The sequence below is a fragment of the Poecilia reticulata genome, linkage group LG1, assembly GCF_000633615.1.
Source record: "Poecilia reticulata strain Guanapo linkage group LG1, Guppy_female_1.0+MT, whole genome shotgun sequence".
In the NCBI taxonomy this organism is placed as follows: domain Eukaryota; kingdom Metazoa; phylum Chordata; class Actinopteri; order Cyprinodontiformes; family Poeciliidae; genus Poecilia; species Poecilia reticulata.
Window position 1 is genome coordinate 33,978,860 of NC_024331.1, and position 21,604 is coordinate 34,000,463.

The 21,604-nt window shown below is 45.5% G+C and overlaps 3 protein-coding genes across 6 annotated transcripts in view; 1 reads left to right on the forward strand and 2 right to left on the reverse strand.

The window, feature by feature from the left end:
* Positions 1 to 1,002, reverse strand: part of LOC103471658 (protein CXorf40A) — a 4,688-nt gene extending 3,686 nt beyond the window's left edge. Inside the window, exons 1-2 of one of the 2 annotated variants that reach the window (XM_008420829.2) lie at positions 794 to 1,002; positions 663 to 707 (exon numbers count right to left, since the gene is read on the reverse strand). The gene's annotated coding sequence lies outside the window, so the exon portion shown is untranslated. Of the gene's footprint in view, positions 1 to 662 lie in introns of both variants that reach the window. The other variant, XM_008420819.2, reaches the window with a different exon arrangement.
* A 3,651-nt stretch (positions 1,003 to 4,653) lies between these two features.
* opn6a (opsin 6, group member a) lies at positions 4,654 to 8,390 on the reverse strand. The gene is made up of 6 exons (XM_008420807.2): positions 7,977 to 8,390; positions 7,632 to 7,837; positions 7,458 to 7,557; positions 7,266 to 7,370; positions 6,978 to 7,201; positions 4,654 to 6,909 (listed from the first exon to the last, which is right to left on the reverse strand). Exons 1-6 carry the CDS (start codon positions 8,104 to 8,106, stop codon positions 6,430 to 6,432), a joined length of 1,245 nt encoding a protein of 414 aa, XP_008419029.1. The 5' UTR covers positions 8,107 to 8,390; the 3' UTR covers positions 4,654 to 6,429.
* Positions 8,391 to 8,854: 464 nt separating this feature from the next.
* On the forward strand, positions 8,855 to 19,644 carry LOC103471615 (serum response factor-like). Of its 3 annotated transcripts, none has more exons than XM_008420747.2 (8): positions 8,855 to 9,610; positions 9,966 to 10,235; positions 10,306 to 10,465; positions 13,363 to 13,497; positions 18,567 to 18,656; positions 18,746 to 18,895; positions 18,967 to 19,046; positions 19,114 to 19,644. In XM_008420747.2, exons 1-8 carry the CDS (start codon positions 9,161 to 9,163, stop codon positions 19,138 to 19,140), a joined length of 1,362 nt encoding a protein of 453 aa, XP_008418969.1. In that variant the 5' UTR covers positions 8,855 to 9,160; the 3' UTR covers positions 19,141 to 19,644. The 3 variants fall into 3 exon arrangements, with proteins under 3 accessions (XP_008418969.1, XP_008418961.1, XP_008418976.1); XM_008420739.2 differs by having other exon boundaries at positions 8,860 to 9,610; positions 19,134 to 19,644; XM_008420754.2 differs by lacking the exon at positions 13,363 to 13,497 and having other exon boundaries at positions 8,863 to 9,610; positions 19,134 to 19,644.
* The last annotated feature ends 1,960 nt before the right edge of the window (positions 19,645 to 21,604 follow it).

Sequence of the window (21,604 nt, forward strand, 5' to 3'; positions counted from 1 at the left end):
ATTAAAGATAAAAATCTGGAATTTTTAGTCAATGTTCTGATTATTGCAACAAAATATTATATCCATAAATGTCGTTATGCAAAATGCTCCCTCTCAATCAATGCTGTTAAAAATGAACTCTCCTTTTTTAGGAGTTGTCTAAAAAAGATGCATAATTTAAATTAATGAAAGATTTTAGTTTGTAGCCCTAACGTGGTTTTTTGTTTGTTCCTTTTTAATCAATGTCTGAAGCCATAAATGTGGATAAAATCTGATATCCATACATCGATATGCTAATCGCTGCTTTCAAACAAATCTGATCAGAAACGATCAGTTTCCAAAAACTAATTATTCATTTTACTGCTTATTTGTTTTCTGTTGTTGACCATTTGATGTTTTCTTTATGTATTCAATAAATACTTAAAAAACGTTCACTGCAGCAGAATGACGTCACAATGTCTCCTGGTTACGTCATACTGATAAATTTATATTGATAGTTGATCAGTTTTCTCTCCGGTCCGAAGTCTCGACTTTTAACTCCAGGTTCGGATTTTTCTCTACAGCCCGGTTCTGGTTCTGGTTCTGGTCGCTTCCAGTCTCTCTGCAAGAGGAGTTGATGCTCAGCAGAACCATCTGCCGGTTGAGGATCCAGAACACCCGAAATGGACCCGATTATAACCCACCTGATGGTTCCGAACCCGACCGGAAGTCCTCGCCTGACCGTCAGCCTGCAAGAAACCAGGTGATTCGTTTTTGATCGAAGTCGCTCAGTCCAAGCGCATGCGCAGAGAAGCACCGCAAACCGACGCCGAACCTTCAGAATCGATCCGCAGTTCGGAACCGGCGGTTCCTTCTCCGTCCTGCTGTTTTCTTCTGACCGTCCCGGATCTGCGGGGCGGTGTCGCCCTCTGCAGGCCGAAAACGGTAAGGATCGTGTCAGCTCTGCTCCCGACCAGAACTTAGTACACCTCGCGAGAAGAACCTCGCTGCAGCAAACAGGAAGGGGCGGGACGGAACACTGTCAGTCTCAGACCTTGTTTGGAAATGGGACCACTGCACTCCGGAAGTGAAGGGGGCGCTATTTCCTATATTATCCGCGGTCTCCCGTTTTTATTTTCTTTTGAAATCTGTGATATATTTTCATCTTTAGGAAGAAGTTTCTCTCTCAGCAGGTCTTTGAACTTCTCTCTTTTATTTACTTCAGCAAAGCTCAGTTTTTAACATTCTGCTGCTTTCGGTTTACTTCTAAATCTGCTCTTTAGTTGAGTCTTTTCGGGCCTGCTACTGCCTCTAGTGGCGGGGAGGTGGTAGCACTAACATAACCACTGGTTTTTTATTTATTTTATAAATACATTAAAGAGTAAATGTATCACAGTTGCTGTTATGTTACTGTTAAAATTATTCCGAATTTCCACTTTTTAAAACTGATTTGGTTGTGTCTGAAATTAGTGAATAAAAGGGGCGCGTGCGTCGGCGTGCAGCGGCGCAACCGGACAGGAAGACGCACAACGTCAGATCCGGGAGCGGCAGCCTGGACTGGGTTGAACGTTTGAAACAAGAAAAAACCAAAGAAAAGACATAAAACAGCAAAGTTCGCAGCTGCGCAGCAGATCGTGCGTTTAGAAACTGGATCTTTTTTTATTTTTATCAAACTTTATTTAAACAAGTTACAAACAAGAAATGCAAAAACAACAGTGCAGCTGTAGAGGCAGATTTCAGAGTGGAAATACAGAGAAAAATAATAACATAATTATGATAATAATAGTAATGAAACAACAGCTGAAATAGCAACAAGGGGATTTATATGTTAGCATTGCTATAGATTGATGGATTAATAATTCAGTCAGGTTTTCATATGATCCAATACATTTCAGAGATTTGAAATATAACGAATACAGATTAGAAAAATTAAAAACGAGATGATCTCAGCATTCTTTGTTTATGAATAAAACATTTTGCCAAACTAAATATTAGGTTACAACATATTTCCATTGTTTTGTTTTCAATAATACTCCAATAGTTTCCATATCTCTAGAAATAGATTCAGGAAGTGACATTTTTTATATGATCCACTTTTCTAAGCAATAAAGTATTTTGGTGTGACTGCAGTGATAGAAGAGACATAAAACATAAACCATAAAACATAAACCATAAAACATAAACCATAAACCATAAACCATAAACCATAAACCATAAAACATAAACCATAAACCATAAAACAGTTAAAGTTAAACTTAACAGTTTAGTTAAACCATTAGGGACAGCAGTGCTGCAGGTTGAATAAATGAATCTTGATAAACTTTCCATTTTTGATAATTTGTTTGGATTTATATTCTTTAATCTTGTTTTCAATAGTTTCGGCTGATTCTTGGTTTTTGGTTATTTCAGTTCCTGTATTTAATTTCAGATTTAACTGGGTGTTTCTTTAGGGACGTGTCATGAATATATAAACTCACATTTCTTTAGTTCAGCTTTAGACCTGAAGCCTCTGAGAAAAGTTTAATTGGATCATTTACAGTCAAACCTGCTTGTGACATTTTAAGAAAACGGTGGCGTCGTCTGCTAACTGGCTAACGATTCATTCTGTATCGAAATCACCTCATTTCTCAATGTCTGCAACATTTCTAACATTTCTGCCCCTAAATGAAAGATGTGAATTCCAACATTATGTTGAATCTAGCTGTGGTGCCCTGAGGCAGTATTACTATTACAACTATTAATGTTTTGATATAGGTCTTTAATTAAGATAATAAAGTTTGATCCAATCAGAATCGATGTTCCACCGAGTCAAAGGCTTTAGAAAGAATCAAATCTTGTCTCTACATTCAGTGTTGTGGGCTGATCTTCCTGTGATGTTCAGATTCCTGTTGAGACTCATGGTAAATATGTATGTTAGTCATTTATAATCTGAGTTTCTGAGTGATAGTTTTTCTATTCTCAGTAAATAGAATAAGAATTATGTCTTATTACATATAATAATTCCTTGTTTCATTGCAGTAGCTATAATGTGATTTTTAAACATTTCTGTAAAAGCGTAATATTTTTATGTTTTCCCAAAAGTGTTTATAAAAGTTTCCTGAGTCCATCTGGACCTGCTGTTTGTTTAATGATGACCATTAACAGCCTCATTAAGTTCTTCTGTGTAATATTGTCGTCACCAGGCAGACGTCTGCGCCACGTGAAGCAGTAACCATGGCAACGTCCTTATTTGAAGCAGTATAATAACAATTATAGATTTTATTTAAAAGGTGTTTTCAGGGAACATAAGCCTGGAGTCGAAACAAAAACCAAACTAAATAAAAACTGCGTGGCCGGGGGGGTCCAACCCTTTTCAAAGATCTTATTAAAATCCTATTTAAATAAGATGTTTTCATTTTTCGCCCTAAGTTGCTGAGCCTATTGCTTAAAAACAGTTTCCAGTGACAGAGGGTCACCTCTAGACACAACCAGCAACTCTCAACCTGAAGCGATGTATAATTTCAAAATAAAAGCCTATTAAAATAAGAAGTTATTCCATCAAGTGAAACTGGAATAACTTTCAGGTCTTGTTAATCTCATTTAATTAGCTCTACTTCCTTAAGAAAATGAAAAGGTATGATCTTTTGTGATTTCTATTTTACAGTTCCAGTAAAGCCAGAACCAATAATAAATAATAAAGACTTTGTGGTTTTCTGAGTTAGTAATGATACTAGCTGTGTTACCTCCCCACGCCACTAGAGGCGGTAGCCGCCCCGAAAAGATGCGACTAAGGAGCAGATGTGGATGTGCTGTGGTGGCGCAGGGGTTCAGCACAGCCCACACATGGAGGCCTCAGAGGTTCGATTCCCGGCCTGGCGACCTTGACCGCATGTCTTCCCTTCTCTAACTATAAAATAAAGGCCACTAGAGCCAATAAAACCTTAAAAAACAAAACTGTAAGCTGAAGTAAATTAGAAGTTCAAAAACATACTGAGAGCGAAACTCCTTCCTAAAGGTGAAGATGTATGCAAGAACCATATGAATGAAATGATTGACCTTTGACACCTGGGTGGTGGGCGTGGCTGAAGGTATGACGGTGCGCCGTCATGATTTCTGTTGACGTGTTTAAAGCCTTATTGTTGGCCCTATTGGACGGTTTGGCTGGTCAGTCAGTGTAAATCTGTAAGATCTGAAATAAGACAAAGTGGATTAAATGGATGATTTCAACAACGAAGAAGCGGCCTGGAGTTTTTTTTACAATCCCCCAGTTATCCCAGTGAGGCACATCTAATACGGGAGGCCGCGGATAACATAGGAAATAGCGCCCCCTTCACTTCCGGAGTGCAATGGTCCCATTTCCAAACGAGGTACGACTGTCAGCGGTCCGTCCGCCCCTTCCTGTTTGCTGCAGCGAGGTGGACTTACTTTTGGTGGAGTGAGCCAGCTGAGCTACAGCAGCTGCAGCTCCTTCATTTAGAGTTGGTTAGTATTCACCTGCAGCTTTACTGCAGTTCCTCTTTTGACCGACAGGGGGAGCCAGGCGGAGGAGAAACATTCATGATGAAATCAGATTTTAGTGCTCAGTGTGTTTCTGATTCATTAGCGGAGCTGAAGAGCCACTGATGAAGATGAAGATGATGAAGATCCCAAGCCCAGCTCTTGAAAATCAACCCCACAGCATGATCATCCCTCCACCAAACTTTAGACACAGTGCACTTCTACGTTCAATCAATCTTTATTTTATAGCCGTTTTACACAAGAACAGGCAAAAACAGTGAAATAAAAGAATTAGAACCCAGTGAGACAGGAAGCAGCAGAACCTGCTGCAGTGACATGATGGATTTTCTATTCGTGGCCCTGGATGCAGCTCTAGATCCTCTTTTACCAGATCACACAGATGAGTTTGTAAAAACTGACAGAGGCACTGCTGCAGATTAGTTTACTGAATTCACAAATGTTTCATGGGCAAAAATGGTCACGATGTATTTTATTCTACCAAGTGACCATCTAAAGGTGGGAGTCTGCTGGACCCTGAAGCTGAAAAGAATCAAAACCCAATTAGATCAAATTAGACGGTTAGGGGGAGGAATAATAATAGGAAAACACAAATACAACTAAATGTAGCCGAGTCTCCCAACAAAAACACAAAACCCCCAAAGAAAAGAAAAACTTCCTCCCACTGGTGTCAATCTGAATAAAACGGCCTGTAGGTCCAGTTTAAAACAGGCCAGAGGGCGACAGGAGAAACTCTGTCCCTAAATAAAACCTAAACAAGAAAAGTTCTTTTAATCAACAATAACCATCTAGTAAACTAGCAGGCCAACCTTCACACAACAGAAATCAGGTTAGACAAGAACATGAAGCAGCCAGATGATCAGAAACGGCTCTGACCCTACAGTGAAACCAGTAAACGGCGTCTTGACGTCTCTAAAGTTTGTTTCCTATAACCATCAGTGGAGGAATCGGACATAAATGTTAATGTTAAACAAACCTGTACGGGTCATCAGCCTGCATCCGACCTCAGCATCTACCTGCTTTTAAACTAAATGCTGATTTCCTGTCTGTCTCCCTAACAAGCCAGCTGCTCCGTCACAGCGTCTTCCATATATGGGCAACAGGAAGAGGGCGCAGCAAGATGCCCCGGCTACATATGATGGGCCCCAGAGGAAGCATGAGAAGGGCTTGGGTCCCAAAAGGGAACCTTGGGGTACCCCAAACTTCAGAGGAGGAAAACTGACCTAACCAGACAGAAAAACATTTAAAGGGCTAGTAATCTGTGTTTTCCAGCCACATGGTGCCATTTATTGCCTGATCCAGCTGCTGTTCCCTCCAGTTGGTATAAAGATGCTGCACTGATCCAAAATGACTTGAGAGAAATTAGATTTTATAATTTAGCGCCTTGAAATTGGGCCTCTGTCTCTTTAACAATTCCTGCTCTCTCTCCTCAACGCCTAACATTTTAACCAGCAGCAGTTCCTGTAATGGACTCAGCTGATGCTTACAAATTGCTGCTGGCTAGTCTGAAGGAGCCGCAGCTCTGAGGAGGAGCTGCGGCCGGAAGGCGGAGCTAGGTCCACCTTGGTGTTTTGCACAGCTGAAGAAGGGATTTCTCAAACATGAAGGAATCAAGGGAACACTCCAGGTTTGATTCTAACATGCTGGAAAGATAACATTTTACACGACACCGGCCCTTTAAGAGTGACTGGTCACTTCACTCAGCAGGGAATCATCGCTTGATGATCAGAGCCAGACCAAAAGCTTCTCAATCAAACTCAGTCTAAAGGTTGGAAAACCTGAATCTGAGACTCTAGAGGTAAATCTTAACCTGACCTCTTCATCTGATTTGGTACTTTTACAAGAGTGTCTCTAGATGGGGTTAAAGGTCAAAGTAACCTGGTTCTTCTGTTCTGAAGGCCCAGAGGATGGAAATGTTCCCGATCATGGCTGGTTAAGGTCGGACAGAGTTACAGCATCAGAGTTCAGGTGTCTTGGTCAGAGTCTGACACACTCAAACTCAGAGCTGGCCTCAGGCGCAGCGGCCATGTTGATGAAGAACACCTCCTTGGCGTCAGCTGGTGCAGTGCCAGGCGGCGGCGTCTCCTTGCCACAGCCCGGGGTGGCAGGGCTCTGGTTCATCGGGGAGTATTTCTTTTCAGAGTGGTTCAGGGGACCTTTGAATCTGGCTCCTCCTGTGGCGCGGCGGCCGTGACCTTCTGCCTTTGGTCTGAAGCGCTTCAGCCTGACGGCGTCTTTGGCGTTCTGGGTGCAGGGAAGCAAGATGGCCACGTCTTTACGGAACTTGGAGCTGAGGCCGAAGTAGATCAGGGGGTTGTAGAAGCTGGCGGACTTGGCGAAGAGGCGAGTGAAGATACTGGTCAGATTGGGCACGTGGAAACCGCAGGCGGACCACATGGAGACCACTGCATAGGGAGACCAGGCCAGGATGAAGGCCGTGCAGATCACTATGGAGACCTGGAGGAGGAGACCGGAGCCATTAGACCTGCTGACTCACAGAGACTCAAAGACCGGTGGGAACTCACGATGGTGACATCTCTCTCGATCTTCCTCTGCCGGTCGGTCAGGTCTCCGTTGGCAGAAAGGGCGTTGCCCCTCTTCACCGTGTTGATGATGGACACGTAGCAGAAGAGCATGATGAGGACCGGCACGAAGAAGCAGAAGACGAAGATGGAGATGATGTAAGACCGGTAGACGGCAGAGTAGCTGGCTTTGGACCAGTCGATCTCACAAGTACCGTACCCCCGATCTGCAGAGCAGCAGCAGTGAGGGGCAGCGCCGGAGGTGGGTTTGGATCAGAACTGGGTTCTTACCTGTGTAGCTGCCCCAGCCTAGCAGCGGCGCTGCGGACCAGAACCCGGCCGTGACCCAGATGTAGAGCAGAGAGACGAAGACAGAGCTCCTGGTGATGCGATGAGCTGAAACACAAGACAGAGCCACAGGGTCAGGAGCACCTTCCAACCGAGGTTCTGGCAGTACCGAGATGAGTTCTGCTGGGCCCAGACCTCTGTTGGGGTGGCACCCTTTAATGTAGCGGGTGAAGCTGATCACCGTCAGGGTGTAGATGCTGCTGAGACCAAACACCAGTGTGAAGAACCCGTCCACCTGGAAGAGAAGCACAGAGGAGTCCTTTCTACCTAAAGCAGGACAGAGGAGTCCATCTACTCCAGTAGAGATACCTGGCAGGTCCAGACGGAGGAGACGAGGTGGCTGCTGTCCTGGAACACGTTGAAGATCTCAATGATGCCTCTGGAGTAGCCAAACACGGAGATGCTGGCATCGGAGACGGCGAGGTTAAAGGTCAGATAGTCAGTGGGCTGCAGAGACGCTCTCTGTCTCAGGAGGACAAAGAGGACGATGCTGTTCCCAAACCAGGACATCCACCCTGGGGACAGAGAGGACAGCGAACCCACCGATCAGGGTCAGTCAGAGCGCTACAGAGGACAACGAATGTTGGACCGAGGTCCAGGAGGTTCTGTAGAACCTGCAGAAGGTCCAGAAAGTTCCTCTGGTCCAGAACCCACCCAGCAGCAGGAGGTAGACCCCGATGATAGTCTCTCCCTGGTCAGAGAGAGGGGGGTCTCTGCCCCCCCCGGTGCTGAAGCTGTGATTCTTCCAGGCGGGTCCGGGTCCGGTGGCGTTGCTAAGGGACATGTTGTTGTCTGCGGTCTGACGGTCCGCTCAGCAACGGCTCTGCTGGTAATCTGAGGTAAATTTAGCGGCTGATCCTGGTTCAGCTTCCAGCTGGCGTAGAACCAACACCCAGCTGGGGAGGTCACAGGTCAGGTCACCATGGAAACCAATCTCTGATTGGCTGGATGATCAGGTGGAGCTTTCAGTTCTGCTTTGCTTCCTGTCTGGGTCAGAAACACCTGAACTCAGATCAGCAGCAGGTTCCTCTGCTGAAACCTCCTCTTCCTCCTGCTCCTCATCTTCATCATCTTCATCCTCCTCCTCATCTTCATCCTCCACCTCCTCCTCCTCCTCCTCCTGCCCACCAGGCCCTCTGAGTAAAGGGACATGATCTATCCCAGTTAGTAAAGCTAACTCTTACTCTAACCACCTTTAAATAATAATAGGAAGAAAATTCATGCAGATTAAAATTTTAGGGAAAGAAATAAGAACCAAAGAAAAGCAGGTGAGATGAGCGAAGATCAATAATATCGACACTCAGATACAATATTTAGAACATAATAACACAGGAAACAGTGATTTTTGTGATGATAAAGAGTCAGTAGAACAAGTTATGAAACATTATCAAAACCTTGAAAAGATTAGAGAGAAACAAATTGAAGAGTTGGAGAAAAAGAAATGCTCTCCCTTTATATTGGACTTTCTTTATAATAATCATTACTACTACAATAATTCATCATTTATTATTACAACTTTATTTTGTGGTTATCCAAAGCAGATGTTAGAACCCACCGCTCTTCGCCTGTGGGTGGCAGTAATGCAGCACTAAGTTGTTTGTCAACCACAAGAAGACGAAGAAGAAAATTCACACAGGAAGCGCTGCGGTCTGTTGCTAATGACGTTGTTAGCTGCGGTGTCGGAGCCCCGGGCAGCGAACCCAACCTGTCCGGAATGAGAGGGATGCGTCCCGGGAGACTGCCTGAACTCGGCCCAGCCGGAGGGCTCTGAGCCGGGGAACCTAACCGAGCCCGTCCGGCCAGAGAGCTTCGGTCTTTTGGGAGAATCTACATCCATCATGGCTTCAGGACTACGGAGGGCAGGAAGGCTGACCGCCGTGATGGCGACCAGAACCGGGGCAGGTAACGGCAGTGTTGCGCTGAGCTCCGCGGGATCCGAACCGACCGCTAGACGGGACACGGACGGCGAACCTTTCGAGGACCTGGAGTTCAGCACCGAGGTGGTTTACAGCGGCTCGGATCAGGACTCGGAGTCCGGGGACGATGAGGACGCCGTGGGTTCCGGCGGGGGTCGGAGGGGCGTGAAGCGGGAGCGGAGCGAGGACGGTCAATCTGGCCGGTCCTCCGGGGGCCCGAACCGGGCTTACAGCGACGGAAACCCCGCGCTGTCTGGAGCCAAACCCGGGAAGAAGACCCGAGGCCGGGTCAAGATCAAGATGGAGTTCATCGACAACAAGCTGCGGCGGTACACGACGTTCAGCAAGAGGAAGACCGGCATCATGAAGAAGGTGAGTCCGGAGGAATTCACGGGAAACCCCCGGAGTTCAGCACACCGGGCCCGGTTCTCTGGACCCAGTTCAGGACCCGGTTCTGGACCCAGTTCGTTGATGCTGGTCATGTCACCTGCAGCTAAGATGGTGACCAGATTGTCCAACCCAGAGACACCTGAGGAGAAACGGACAGGTGTGTGGAGGTTCTGTGGTTCTGGGAATGAATTAAGAAATAATGTTAGTTGATCAGAACCGGGTCAGGTTCTGTCCCGTCTATGGTTCCGAACCACCGTCTCTAGTTCTGGTTCTGACCCATCCCTGGTTCTGACCCGTCCCTGGTTCTGACCCGGTTCTGGTTCTGACCCGTCTGCAGGCCTATGAACTGTCCACCCTGACTGGGACCCAGGTTCTGCTGCTGGTGGCCAGTGAGACGGGTCACGTTTACACGTTCGCCACCAGGAAGCTGCAGCCCATGATCACCTCGGAGTCCGGCAAGGCGCTGATCCAGACCTGCCTCAACTCGCCCGACTCGCCGCCGCGCGCCGACCCGTCCGGCAACCAGCGCATGAGCGCCACCGGCTTCGAGGAGACCGACCTGACCTACCAGGTGGCCGAGGCGGACGCCACCGCCGAGGGCGCCAAGGTACGGGGGAGACGGATCGCCGGTCCGTCCGGGCCCGGTTCTGTTCACGACGTCTGCTCTGTCTCGGTAGGATCCGGTGAAGCCGGCCTTCGCCCCACCTTCCTCCTCTTCCTCCGGCCCCCTGCAGAGCGGCGCCCCCTCCTGGCAGCCTCCGGCCTCCTCCAGCAACGGCGCGGTGCTGAAGGCTCCTGCAGGTGTGGTTCTCCCTGGAGGACTCACCTTGATGTCAGGTAGGAGGGCGTGGTCTCTTCGAACCAATCAGAAACAGCCTGGCTGCTGAGACATTGAGCGACAGCAGGCGCAAATCGTGGCACTTCCGGTGACAGCTGCTTAGGCGCCAGCGACCTGCTGCTGGCCCCTGGGACGGTGCCTGTTGTTACACGAGAAGGACAGCAGGGGGAGCTCTGACCAGCAGGGCGAGCTCTGACCAGCAGGGGGAGCTCTGACTATGTGTTAGGGGGTTAGAAGAAGAGAACGCAAGAGAGTAATGAGAACCGAAGCTGAGCTACATCTGATGCCTGCTCATTTCACTATAGCAGCACCACAGCAGAGCCACGGCCAGCAGCTACAGCTTAATCAGCAACTTCTTCTTCTTTGACGTTTGTCATGGCTTTTGTCCATCCATCCATTTTCTTTGCACCCATGTCCCTTGGGGGGATGGGGAGGGTACAGGTCACCCTGGACAGGTCGCCAGTCTGTCGCAGGGCAGCGCAGGACTGTGGGGGGAGGCCGGGGTACCCGCAGAGAGACCCGGGCCAGGAATCGAACCCAGAGCCTTCTTGCTGCAAGGCAACAGCTCCACTGTGCAGCCCCCGCAGCTTTTGTGTCAGACTGAAAATGCATGGTTTTATTTCAAACCAAAAACAAGAAATGTATGCGCCGTCACGGATTCGGTGGCTGATACACCACAGCTTCTGTCAGATTGAATATCAATGAATTTATTAAAAAAGGAAGGAAGGATTTGCTGTGTCTCTTTGCAATAATCACATATGCCCTGGTCTATTATGGATACAGTCACAAATGTCAATTTAAAATGTCTAATGTATGACACATAACATGCTCATATATTCTTAACTCTGGTGCAAAAAAACGGATTGAAAATCGATTTATTTACTGTGTTGTACAAACATGATTGCATCATCATAATACTCGTACGAACTTTTATGTATTCTGTGTTTTTCTTTATTTTATTTGCTTATGAACACGCTGAGGCTCACAATCAGCTTGTGTGTTTCTGCCGCCTGTAAACGGAACTGAAGCTGATTAGATCCAGTGGGCTGGAGGAGAAAAGCTGAACTGCTACAATCTGCTTCACTTGGTCCAGGAGGTTCACCAAGCGGCCGGACAGTGAATGCAACTCTGTCTGTTCCATCTGTATGACATGTCTGGTTGGAACATTTCATGATTTTCAGCATTAAAAAACTGTTTTTACGCTTAACCAAATCTAATCCTTTATATAGTGTACACTCGTCCCAAACTGAGGTTCTGGTCCAGAAACCTGTAAGATCAAAATGAACTGCGATAGTGTCTGAACATCCCCACCCTACACTGAATGCACCGCACAGGGAACGTCAGACCGACTCTGACCATCCTGGCTGACCGTCTGGAACGAAGCTGAAATCGGCTACTGGTTGTAGCTTAAAGGCGATTATTACGGAATGAAAGCTGCTTCATCATAAAGGCTCAGATGTCTGAACACTTTCTGTTCAGCTCACAGTCTGGATATTATCACTGATTTCAGTCATAATGCAAAACAGCATCAGTATTTCTAATATTTCAAACCATCCATGAACATGACGGCCATAATGGCTAACGGGCTAACTCCCGTTAGCCATAGTGAAGGCTATGGCTAACTATAGCCTTCACTATGGCYAACGGGCTAACTCCCGTTAGCCATAGTGAAGGCTATGGCTAACTATAGCCTTCACTATGGCTAACGGGCTAACTCCCGTTAGCCATAGTGAAGGCTAACGGGCTAACTCCCGTTAGCCTTCACTATGGCTTCGGCTGCTTTCCTCTGGTTACCGAGCTGCACACCTGTGTTGCGTTCAGGGTGCATAGGAAATCTACACAACTATACCCTTTTGTACAACCTAAATATGAGATTATCACGTTTATACAATATAATTATTACATTTGCACAATATGAATATTACAGTTATACATTATCATGTTTGTATAAAATAATTATTACATTATAACGTGATAGCGCTCACTTTTATGATAGCAACACACTTCCGCAGTAAATGATTTTCTATCAGGTTTTTTTGCACCACAGAGTTGAGAATATAAACACGTTTTCACTGAGGATCTTTAAATGTGTGAAATTTTAAATTGACATTTGTGACTGTATCCAAAATAGACCAGGGCATATTTGATTATTGCAAAGAGACGCAGCAATTAATAGGAAATGCAAAAGAAAATGTTTTCTTCTTCCTTTTTCTTTTTTTAATAAATTCATTGATATTCAATCTGACACAGAAGCTGCGGTGTATAAGCCACCGAATCCGTGACGGTGCATACATTTTGTGTTTTTGTTTTAAAATAAATTTCATACATTTTCAGTCTGACACAAAAGCCGTGGCATTCGTCAAAGAAGCAAGAAGTTGCCGTGATTAAACTGGTATCTCGCCGGTGGACATAAATACAGTAAAGTAATATTATAATCACAATATATACACAATAATATGTCCATCTTACTTGTGACATGTTGTCTGTGGAGCCTCACATCAATAGTCCATCGATCAGAACAACAATATCCTCAGTGCTGAGGCATCTTCTGCTGTTTGGTTGAGCAAAGTAGGAGGGACGACCTCTCCAAGATGGCCGCCGTATTTCCTGCTCCGGAGCAGCCAATGCGGGGTCTACTCTTATGTCTATGTCGTCAGGTCGTGGCAGCCCGTGGCACCTAAGCAGCTGTCACCGGAAGAGCCGGGACAGCTGCCGGTGCCACGATTTAAGCTCGCCCTGCTGGAGACAGTAGACAGGAAGTGATGCGGGACGTAAACTGGTTTTCACTTCCTGTCAGCGTTCTGGATCACATCGTGTCTTCTCAGCAGCATCGTGGTTCTGTTCTCTGCTGCTAACGTCGCTCTGTGGCTCCGCCCCCTCCTTCACCTGTCCACAGGTGCCCCGCTGCCCCCCGGCTCCCACACCATCCCCCTCAGCCAGCTGCAGGGCCCCGCCCCCTCCGCCACGCTTCAGGCTCCGCCCACTCAGCCGGCCACGCTGCTCCGCCTCCCCGCTACCGTTTCTCTGACAGGTCAGCACAGGCTCCGCCCCTTCTCTCTGAGTGGCTCATGGCAACAGCTTAAGGCGTTCTTATTGGTCCAAACCAGCTGAGGTAACATGATTTTATCAGAACCAGAACTTCTCCAGTGGTGAGGGGAGAAGCAGGTCCTTGTTCATGCTTACCTGAAGAACAATCCTCCGGCCACCAGGTGGCAGCAGCGTCACGGATCCGCTCCCAGTGCTCGGTGCGCCCTCTGCCCCCTACGAAGTGTGGACTAGTGGTGGGCGGATGCAACCTGGGGAAGCGTCCAGCCTGTTGCTCTGCTCTTTGCTCATCTGCTTCTGCGTTCGGGGACAAGTGGCTCGGCCGCCTTTCATCGATTTCTCAGTCAAACAATTCATACAATCAGGTCAAGATTGTAACTTTCAGTTTAATTGGCAGCTAATAAAATGAATAAATAATCACATTGTTGTGTGGAGGTAAGTGTGCAGGAACGAGTCGTCCATTTGGGACATTTACCTGAGAACCGTAACGGTCAGCAGAAATGTCATGAACAACGATGTCATCAGCACGTTACTGTGACCTGACCCCTTGTTTCAATAACGAGTATAACTTACTGTTGACAATCCAATAATCAGATCAAAGTTGGTCCAGGTCTGTTACTATGGTAAAATCATAGTTACGTCACAGACTGTGGAGAGGAAACAGACACGTTTTCCAGCTGATGGATGAATTTATTTCAGTTTTCAAAGTAACTGCCGTTCCTGGCAGTGAATTAACTACACTATATATCATGTCTGCTTATGTTTTATGATCTCAAGGTGGCCAAAAAATGTTTTCCATTTGCTCTTGAACAAAATGGCCGCCATTCCAGGATGAACATTTACAAAGGCTCTGGTGGCACCAGGCCAGCTACCAGAGCGTTGATGGAAGTTGAACTGGTTCTGAAACCAAAGTGAAAAACGGCTCAGAAGTTAGAAAATCAGGTTTAAACTGCAGACCAACAAAAATAACATCTAAAAAACAAGTTTTCTTCCTGAACCACATCAGTGCAACAATTTGATGTACAAAATAAATAAAACCTTTTCAGCTCCTGGTACCAAACATGAAAACACTGAATGTTTTTTCTGCTGTCACTTTCAGCCACAAACTTTTAATTGAAATATCTACATCATGTTTGGTCTCTGATGCTCCTGCATGGATTCATGTATTTACAGACACTGCAGTGGTCAGAATGAATAAATGAAGATAAAGTATGTTTTATCACACAGAATGATGTTTACATTATTATACATCTGAACTTATTTACTGTGTTTCTCAGGTTTTATCCGTTTTATCCGTTAATTTGAAGCTGATTTACTGCATCTGATAATCTAATCATGTTAAAAATGCCCTCACCTGCTCTCCTTTCTGTCATTAACCTCATTTTGATATCTTCTGCTGTCCTCAGAACTAGTTTAAGAATTAATAACCGATTAATACATATCCAATAAGCTACCTGAAGGTCTCACCTGAGCTTCCTCCTCCTTCAGCATCATCACTATTCCAGCTGTTCTCCTGAATAGTTAATACAGGATAATGTCATTTTATTTATACAGCACATTTTCAGCAACAAGGCCGTTCAAATGTTTTACATGAATTAAAAGGAAATGCAAACAAAACAACGAACCAAAGAGAGAAGAAGAGAAAGTAAACTAGTTGCTACGTTTCCTCTGGTTTCTGCATCTGAATAGTTGGAACTCGACGGTTTCTGATGAAATAAGCTAAATGATCTAATTCCTTTTCTGGGCTGAGGTGATGTAAACGGATTCCGATTCCATTTCTGGGCTGTATAATATTGATCTGAATAGTGCGTACTCCATAATTTCTATTAGTAATAAGCTAAAACGTATTGCACATGTTCAGTGGCCATCAGCTGCTGCTCACACTAACATCACGCTGAACAGCTAAAGGCTCATTTTGCTGCCGTTTCCTTGTGATAAATAAGACATTGTGACTAGAGTAGCTTCATTTTAGCAGTAAAATTTTGGACGTGTGAATTAAAACAACTCAACCAAAAGGATTTGGTGCTAAATATGAAAGTAACTGACAAGATGTTGTAAACAAGCCGTTTTCATGGCAACATCCCCAGCAGACTGTTTACCTGTTACTCACTCTGAGCCAATCAGAGAGGGAGGAAACGCTGTGTTGTGCCTTCAAAGTAAAAGCACGCTAATGGAAGATTTTAACATTTTCCACAACTGTGGTGAAATTATTGGGTAGGATGAAGACACCTGGCCGGGGGGGCAGTCGGCCCCCAGACTCCCCCGGCCCCTACGCCTGTGTGTGGATTCTTACACCGTTTGTGTCGATTTTTTTTTTTTATCGCCAAGAGAATTGTTTTTTTTTTTCAACTTTTGTGACTTAATCTTGACAAATAAGTCAGTCACCAAACATGGATTTGTTGTAATTTTTCATGACGGGTATAAGAGGGAAGCTGCTGACAGCAGGGCACAAAGAAAATCCTCTAATGTGAAATATGACTGGATAAAAGATTTCTAGTTCATTTTGGTGGCTCAAACAATCACACATAATCAGCCACGTTCCTCATTTTACAGTTGTCATGAAATTCTGACTGTGTTTTTGTACGACTTTACTCGTATTTAAAAGTTTGGCTTCCATCATTAACCAGCAGCTCACAGCAAAGGGCCAGGAAGTAGACATTACATTAGTTTCACAATTATTCAGTCAAAACATTTCCAAACACAATAATCTGAAAAACCTTTTACTCATAAAAATTGTTTTTTACAAAACAAAAAAATGTTTTTTTTGTTGTTTTTTTTTAAATCACTAATTTTAGTTTGAAACTTTTATTTTTGCATGTCAGGAGTTTTTGGTTGAGTCTAATTATTTTTTTAAGCTCCTGTTTTTTCTCCCTTTTCTTTCTTACAACTTTATTTGCTTTTACGAAGCTTACATGAACATCCGGGGCGGGGCTTAAGGACGAGCCGTGTAAGACGTGTTCTGATTGGTTGGCGCTGACTAAAGCGGATGACTGTGTCCGGAGCTGCAGGGCTCCGGTGGCGGGACACAGAATGTGAAGGTCAGTCATCTTTACAACATTTCACCGTTTAGCAGCTACTAAAGTGTCCACCTGGTTTCATAGAAGAAATCTTACACAACTTATGACGACAGTCGCATATTTAGTCTGCCGCGATCCCCGGTAGCATATTGTGCTAGCTAATGTTAGCACTGGGTAACGTTCATTAACTAGGCTTGTGTTTAAGCCTAACGCGCCCCGTGATGTCATCACAGGTGGCCATTTGTAGTTTTTAACCGTACATACCATTAACATTAACGCCTGTCTTCATGTTGAATTCTTTAACCGCTGCTGAGTGGGATTAAGAGTGGAAAATACCAAATGATCTGGAGGAAATGTGTTAAAAACTTGTGTAATCCTCCGTGTGTGTGTGTGTGTGTGTGTGTGTGTGTGTGTGTGTGTGTGTGTGTGTGTTAACTAGCATTGAAGCTAAAGTGGGAAAACAGCAGATCTTTGCTCCAATGTTACGTTAATCTGCACCACATGTCAAGTGACAGCAGATGATTTATTTATTTGTCCATGAGGGGAGACAATGTAACAATATATTTTCTTCCAGATGTAAAATGCTGGTAGATATTCACATAATTTCTGTGTTTTTATTCTGAATTAGATGTAATTTGCCTGTTGCTGTGTGATGATATTACATTAAACTGGTGTTCTCCTGAATCCCAGTCTGACCAGCAGTGTGCAGCTGAAGCAGGACAGGCTTGTAGGTCTGACTGATTCCTGATGATCAGAACATGAGGATGGAGAGACCAGCAAGTGTTGAGTCAGCAGCTCAGGTAGGGAAGGAAGTGTTGCTTTTAGGGGCCAGGTGAGTTTGGCTAACTATATTTATACAGTTTATTTATTGGGTTTAAAACTAACACTTCTTCTTCTCTGTTATATTTTCTGCATTATTTTTAGTACAGATAATCGGCGTACTGTACTGTCTGCTGGTGGTTTAAATTGGTTTCAGCTACATTCAAAAAAACCTTCAGATTTTACTAAATATTTCAGTTTGCTCTTTCTCAGTAACTTCAGAGTTACACTCTGATATATTTCTGCAGTTTCTCTTGTTGTGATACAGAAACTGAACATTTAACTTCCTGAGATATCGTCAGTTTATTTTCAGCTAAAACCCTTAAAAAGATTTTAGGGCTTATTGGGTTTTATAAAAATGTAACGTTAATAATAATGTACATAAATATCATCACTTGCTCGTATTTTTTGTGTCTCAGTTTTTCAGGTTTAAAGCTTCTTGATGCGTTTCTGAGCCACGACTGAGACTCTCCATGATGATCACCAGGACAGAGGAGCCACATCGACATCCAAGCACCTCGCTGACCAGTACAGTGACCATCAGTCCACAGTCAGCTGGATCATCACAACATGGACTGCAGAAATGACCCAGAAAATATAGAATTTAAATATTTTAACCACCCAGAACATTATTGGGAAAAGCCTTTGTTACTTGGACTAGGAACTTTGAAAAACCCTTTTTGACCATCTCCAGTAAACACAACCAACACAAACACCTCCTTCACCTCCACTCACCTTCTCCCCCCCTCCCCCCACCTTTTCTTCACTTCCCAATCTCCTCCTCCTCTTTATCCTGCACAGCACATAAATCACTAAAGCTCCACTGAGTCCAGCCCAAACGGAGCAGCACCAGGACAGGCCAGCCATATTCCACATCCCAACCAGCAGGGGGCCCCCTGGAGCACCATACACCGACCACAAACATGGTTCTTGATGTCCAGTGAGGGTGCTCTACCTAGGAGGAATCCATATGGGTCAGAACCAATCGTGGTGGGCCCGCGGACCTCGAGAGTGAAAATTCTCAAGCCTAAGTTACCTTCAGTCCTTTTAGGTTCATTTCTGTTTGTTTTATGATGGTTATCAGATTATTAAAAAGTATTCTTATAAAGTTCGTCTCTATTGTTTGAATTATTGTAGGCTCCTGACCTTTGACCCATTCTGGCCCTGCTGTCTGGTCCATGTGGACTCGAGTGAGATTCTGGTTCTGTCTGTTCTGCAGGAGCCGGAGTCTCCATTCAGGTTCAGCCCAGCAGTCAGCAAACGTCCAATCACAGCGGCTCTGACGCATGCAGCCCCGCCCCCTCCACAGGTAACCCTGTGCCCACAGGCGGGTGTTCACAGAGAAAAGACTTTTATTGTGACAGGGCTCTGATCTACTTCCTGTTTGTGCCTTGGCAGCCGGTCTCTCTGWGGTCTCTTCCTCCTCCTCCTCTTCCTCCACGGCGGGTCACATGATGTACCCCGGCGGTCCCACGGTGATGTACGCCACCCCAAGCCCCTCTCTGCTCAACGCCTTCCCCCCCGGCCATGCCCCGCCCCACGACCCAGGTATGATCCGTTCACGCCCGGCCCGGGTCGGAACCAGAACTCTGATTGGTCCCTGCGGCTCTGTGTGACAGGTGCGGTCCAGCAGGTCTTCCTCACATCTCTTCCTCCGGTTCCTGCTCAGATCCCGGTTTCTGCTGTGCAGCTGCACCCGGTAACACACACACACACACACACACACTCTGCCCTGTGGTACCGGGTTGAACTGACCCCAGAACCAGAACTCTGCTTGTTTGTCCAGATGGTGATCGGCGCACCCGGCGGCGGCCTGGCGGAGCTGCAGGTGGTCAGTCTGGACGTTCACCAGCCCAAGGACAATTGAAGGTCATGTGACCTCATCACCTGTCGCTCCTTGGTGTCACATGATGAAGGGACCCTTTCCATTGGAAATTATACAGGACATTTTCAAAATAAAAGCCTCGATAGAGGAAGCTGGCTGGAAAATGATGTCATCATGATGTCATCCTGATGTCAGGCCGACAGACCTGAAGATGAGAAAAACTTTATTTACACGCTGCTGTTTGACGGACAACCAGCAGACTGAGTTCGGACCTGGTTCAGTTCTGATCCGGTTCTGACTGCTGAGTGAAGAAGAGCAGCTTCACTGATGATGCAGCAGAATGGATCAGTGCATGGTTCTGACTACTCTTCTCTGGCCCGGTTCTGACCCAAACAGCTGATCAGGTCGACATGAAGACTGTTGTTGTGTTTTTACTGAAACGAATAAAGTTTTTATTGCTGCTGGAAACTTATTCATGCTCTTCCTTTGTTTGTTCTGCTGTGATTGGTTGATTCTATGGTTACCAGAGAACTCTGACTCGGCTAACTAACGTTTAGCCTCAGCTAGCTCAATGCTGACTTTTGACCTAATTTAGACGAACGCCAAAGGCAGAACTCGGTGCTGGACCGACCCTGGACAGGCAGACATGTTAACACAGATGGTCATCAGGTAGATCTGCTGTGCAGATGAATAATAATAATAATTTAATTTGTGCCCCACTTTTCATTAGAAAAAATCTCAAAGTGCTGCACAGTGCAACTAAAATCGTAGATAAAATCAGCATAAAAATCACGTGGAGGCAGAGCAGGTTTGCTCAAATAGAAAGTCTTTAAGCCTCTAGAAGTCATCCAGTGGTTGTGCAGATAATCAGGGAGAGTCAGAGACGGGGGGGCAGCACAGCCTGATCCTCCATGGTCCTTAATCTGGGTGGAGGAAGCTGCAGTCTGGTGATCGTACAGACCTGGTGGATGAATGTGGAACGAGAAGGTCCTTCAGATAATCTGGTTCCGTTTAAACATTGATGGGTGATGAGAGCGATTTTGTACTGAATTCTGTAGGTAACAGGAAGGTCATGCAGAATCGGTTTAATACGGGCAGATTTCCGGACTCGGTAGAATCCTGGCTGAGCTGTTTGGATGTATTGAAGCTTCTGATGATGTTTTTATGGATTCCAATGAACAGAGTTGCAGCAGTCGAGCCTGGAGGAGATGAAGAGTCTCTGCATCAGAGAAAGAGAGAGATGGACGAGTTTTGGAGATATGAAGATGAAAGAAACAGGTTTTAAATAGATGCTTAATGTGATTTTCAAATGTAAGATGAGAATCCATTCTAACTCCAAGATCTGTAACTGGTGGAAAGGGGGACGACCTGTCCAGAAAGAAAACAGTCGTCAGAGTTGAAGATTGAACCTGTTGAGGTGTTCAGACCAACATGGCCTCAGTTTGGAGCAGTTTAACTGAAGAAAGTTCTGATTCATCCACGTCCTCATCTCTTCACGTGGTGAAGGCAGTGAGTGAAAATGATGATGATGATGACGATGATGATGATGATGATGATGATGATGATGATGATGATGATGATCCAGTTCTAATGTAAAGTTGTATATCGTCGGCATGGCAGTGGAAGGAGAAGCCGATTCATGATTTGACCCAAAGGCAGCATGTAGAGGGAAAGTAGCAGAGCCCACAGGACCACTATTTGTGGTTACACAAGAACTTTGCATTCTAGATGTAAAGACCCAGGATGGATCTCAGCTGCTCTGGTCAGTCAGTGTAAATAATAATGAACTTTTGTAATTGTTCATTAGGGCACATCTGTGGAGAGGGTTAATATTTATTTAATAAAGAAAGCTACATTATTCAACTGGTAGAGGGACTATGGAGTGAAAATAGTCTCAAAATATCTGCGTGTATAAAAATATGTGTGTGTAATACTGGATTTGTAAAACTTAAACATAAAATAAAGCTTCCGGTTGGCCGGTGGAAAAGGGGCACAAGTGGTCTGAAAAACGACCACTAGGTGGCGGAATGGTTCGCTGGCCGGAGAAATAGGCAGGAAAACCCAGAAGCAGACGGAGCGTCCCGGTGGTCTGTACGGAGCGTCCCGGTGGTCTGTACGGAGCGTCCCGGTGGTCTGTACGGAGCGTCCCGGTGGTCTGGACGGAGCGTCCCGGTGGTCTGTACGGAGCGTCCCGGTGGTGTACGGAGCGTCCCGGTGGTCTGTCCTCTGAAGGAGCGAAACCTGCAGGCTTTGCTCTGCGGTTATAATGAGACATGGAGTAATTATAAATGATTTCAGGTTTTATATGGCTGGTWTTTTGATTCTCTGCCCTCCTCATGTTTCTGTTAGCGGGAGCTAATGTTTATGTGAGCTATGCTACGTTAGCTGTTGGGAGCTAATGTTTATGTGAGCTATGCTACGTTAGCTGTTGG

Bases quoted from the DNA above. Each gene is read 5' to 3' on its own strand.
- opn6a (XM_008420807.2), bottom strand. From the start codon at position 8,106: ATGTCCCTTAGCAACGCCACCGGACCCGGACCCGCCTGGAAGAATCAC. The intron at 7,838-7,976 runs GTGGGTTCTGGA...CTCTGTCCCCAG, and splicing joins GGTCTACCTCCTGCTGCTGG to GGTGGATGTCCTGGTTTGGG. The intron at 7,202-7,265 runs GTAAGAACCCAG...GCTGCTCTGCAG, and splicing joins AGGCTGGGGCAGCTACACAG to ATCGGGGGTACGGTACTTGT.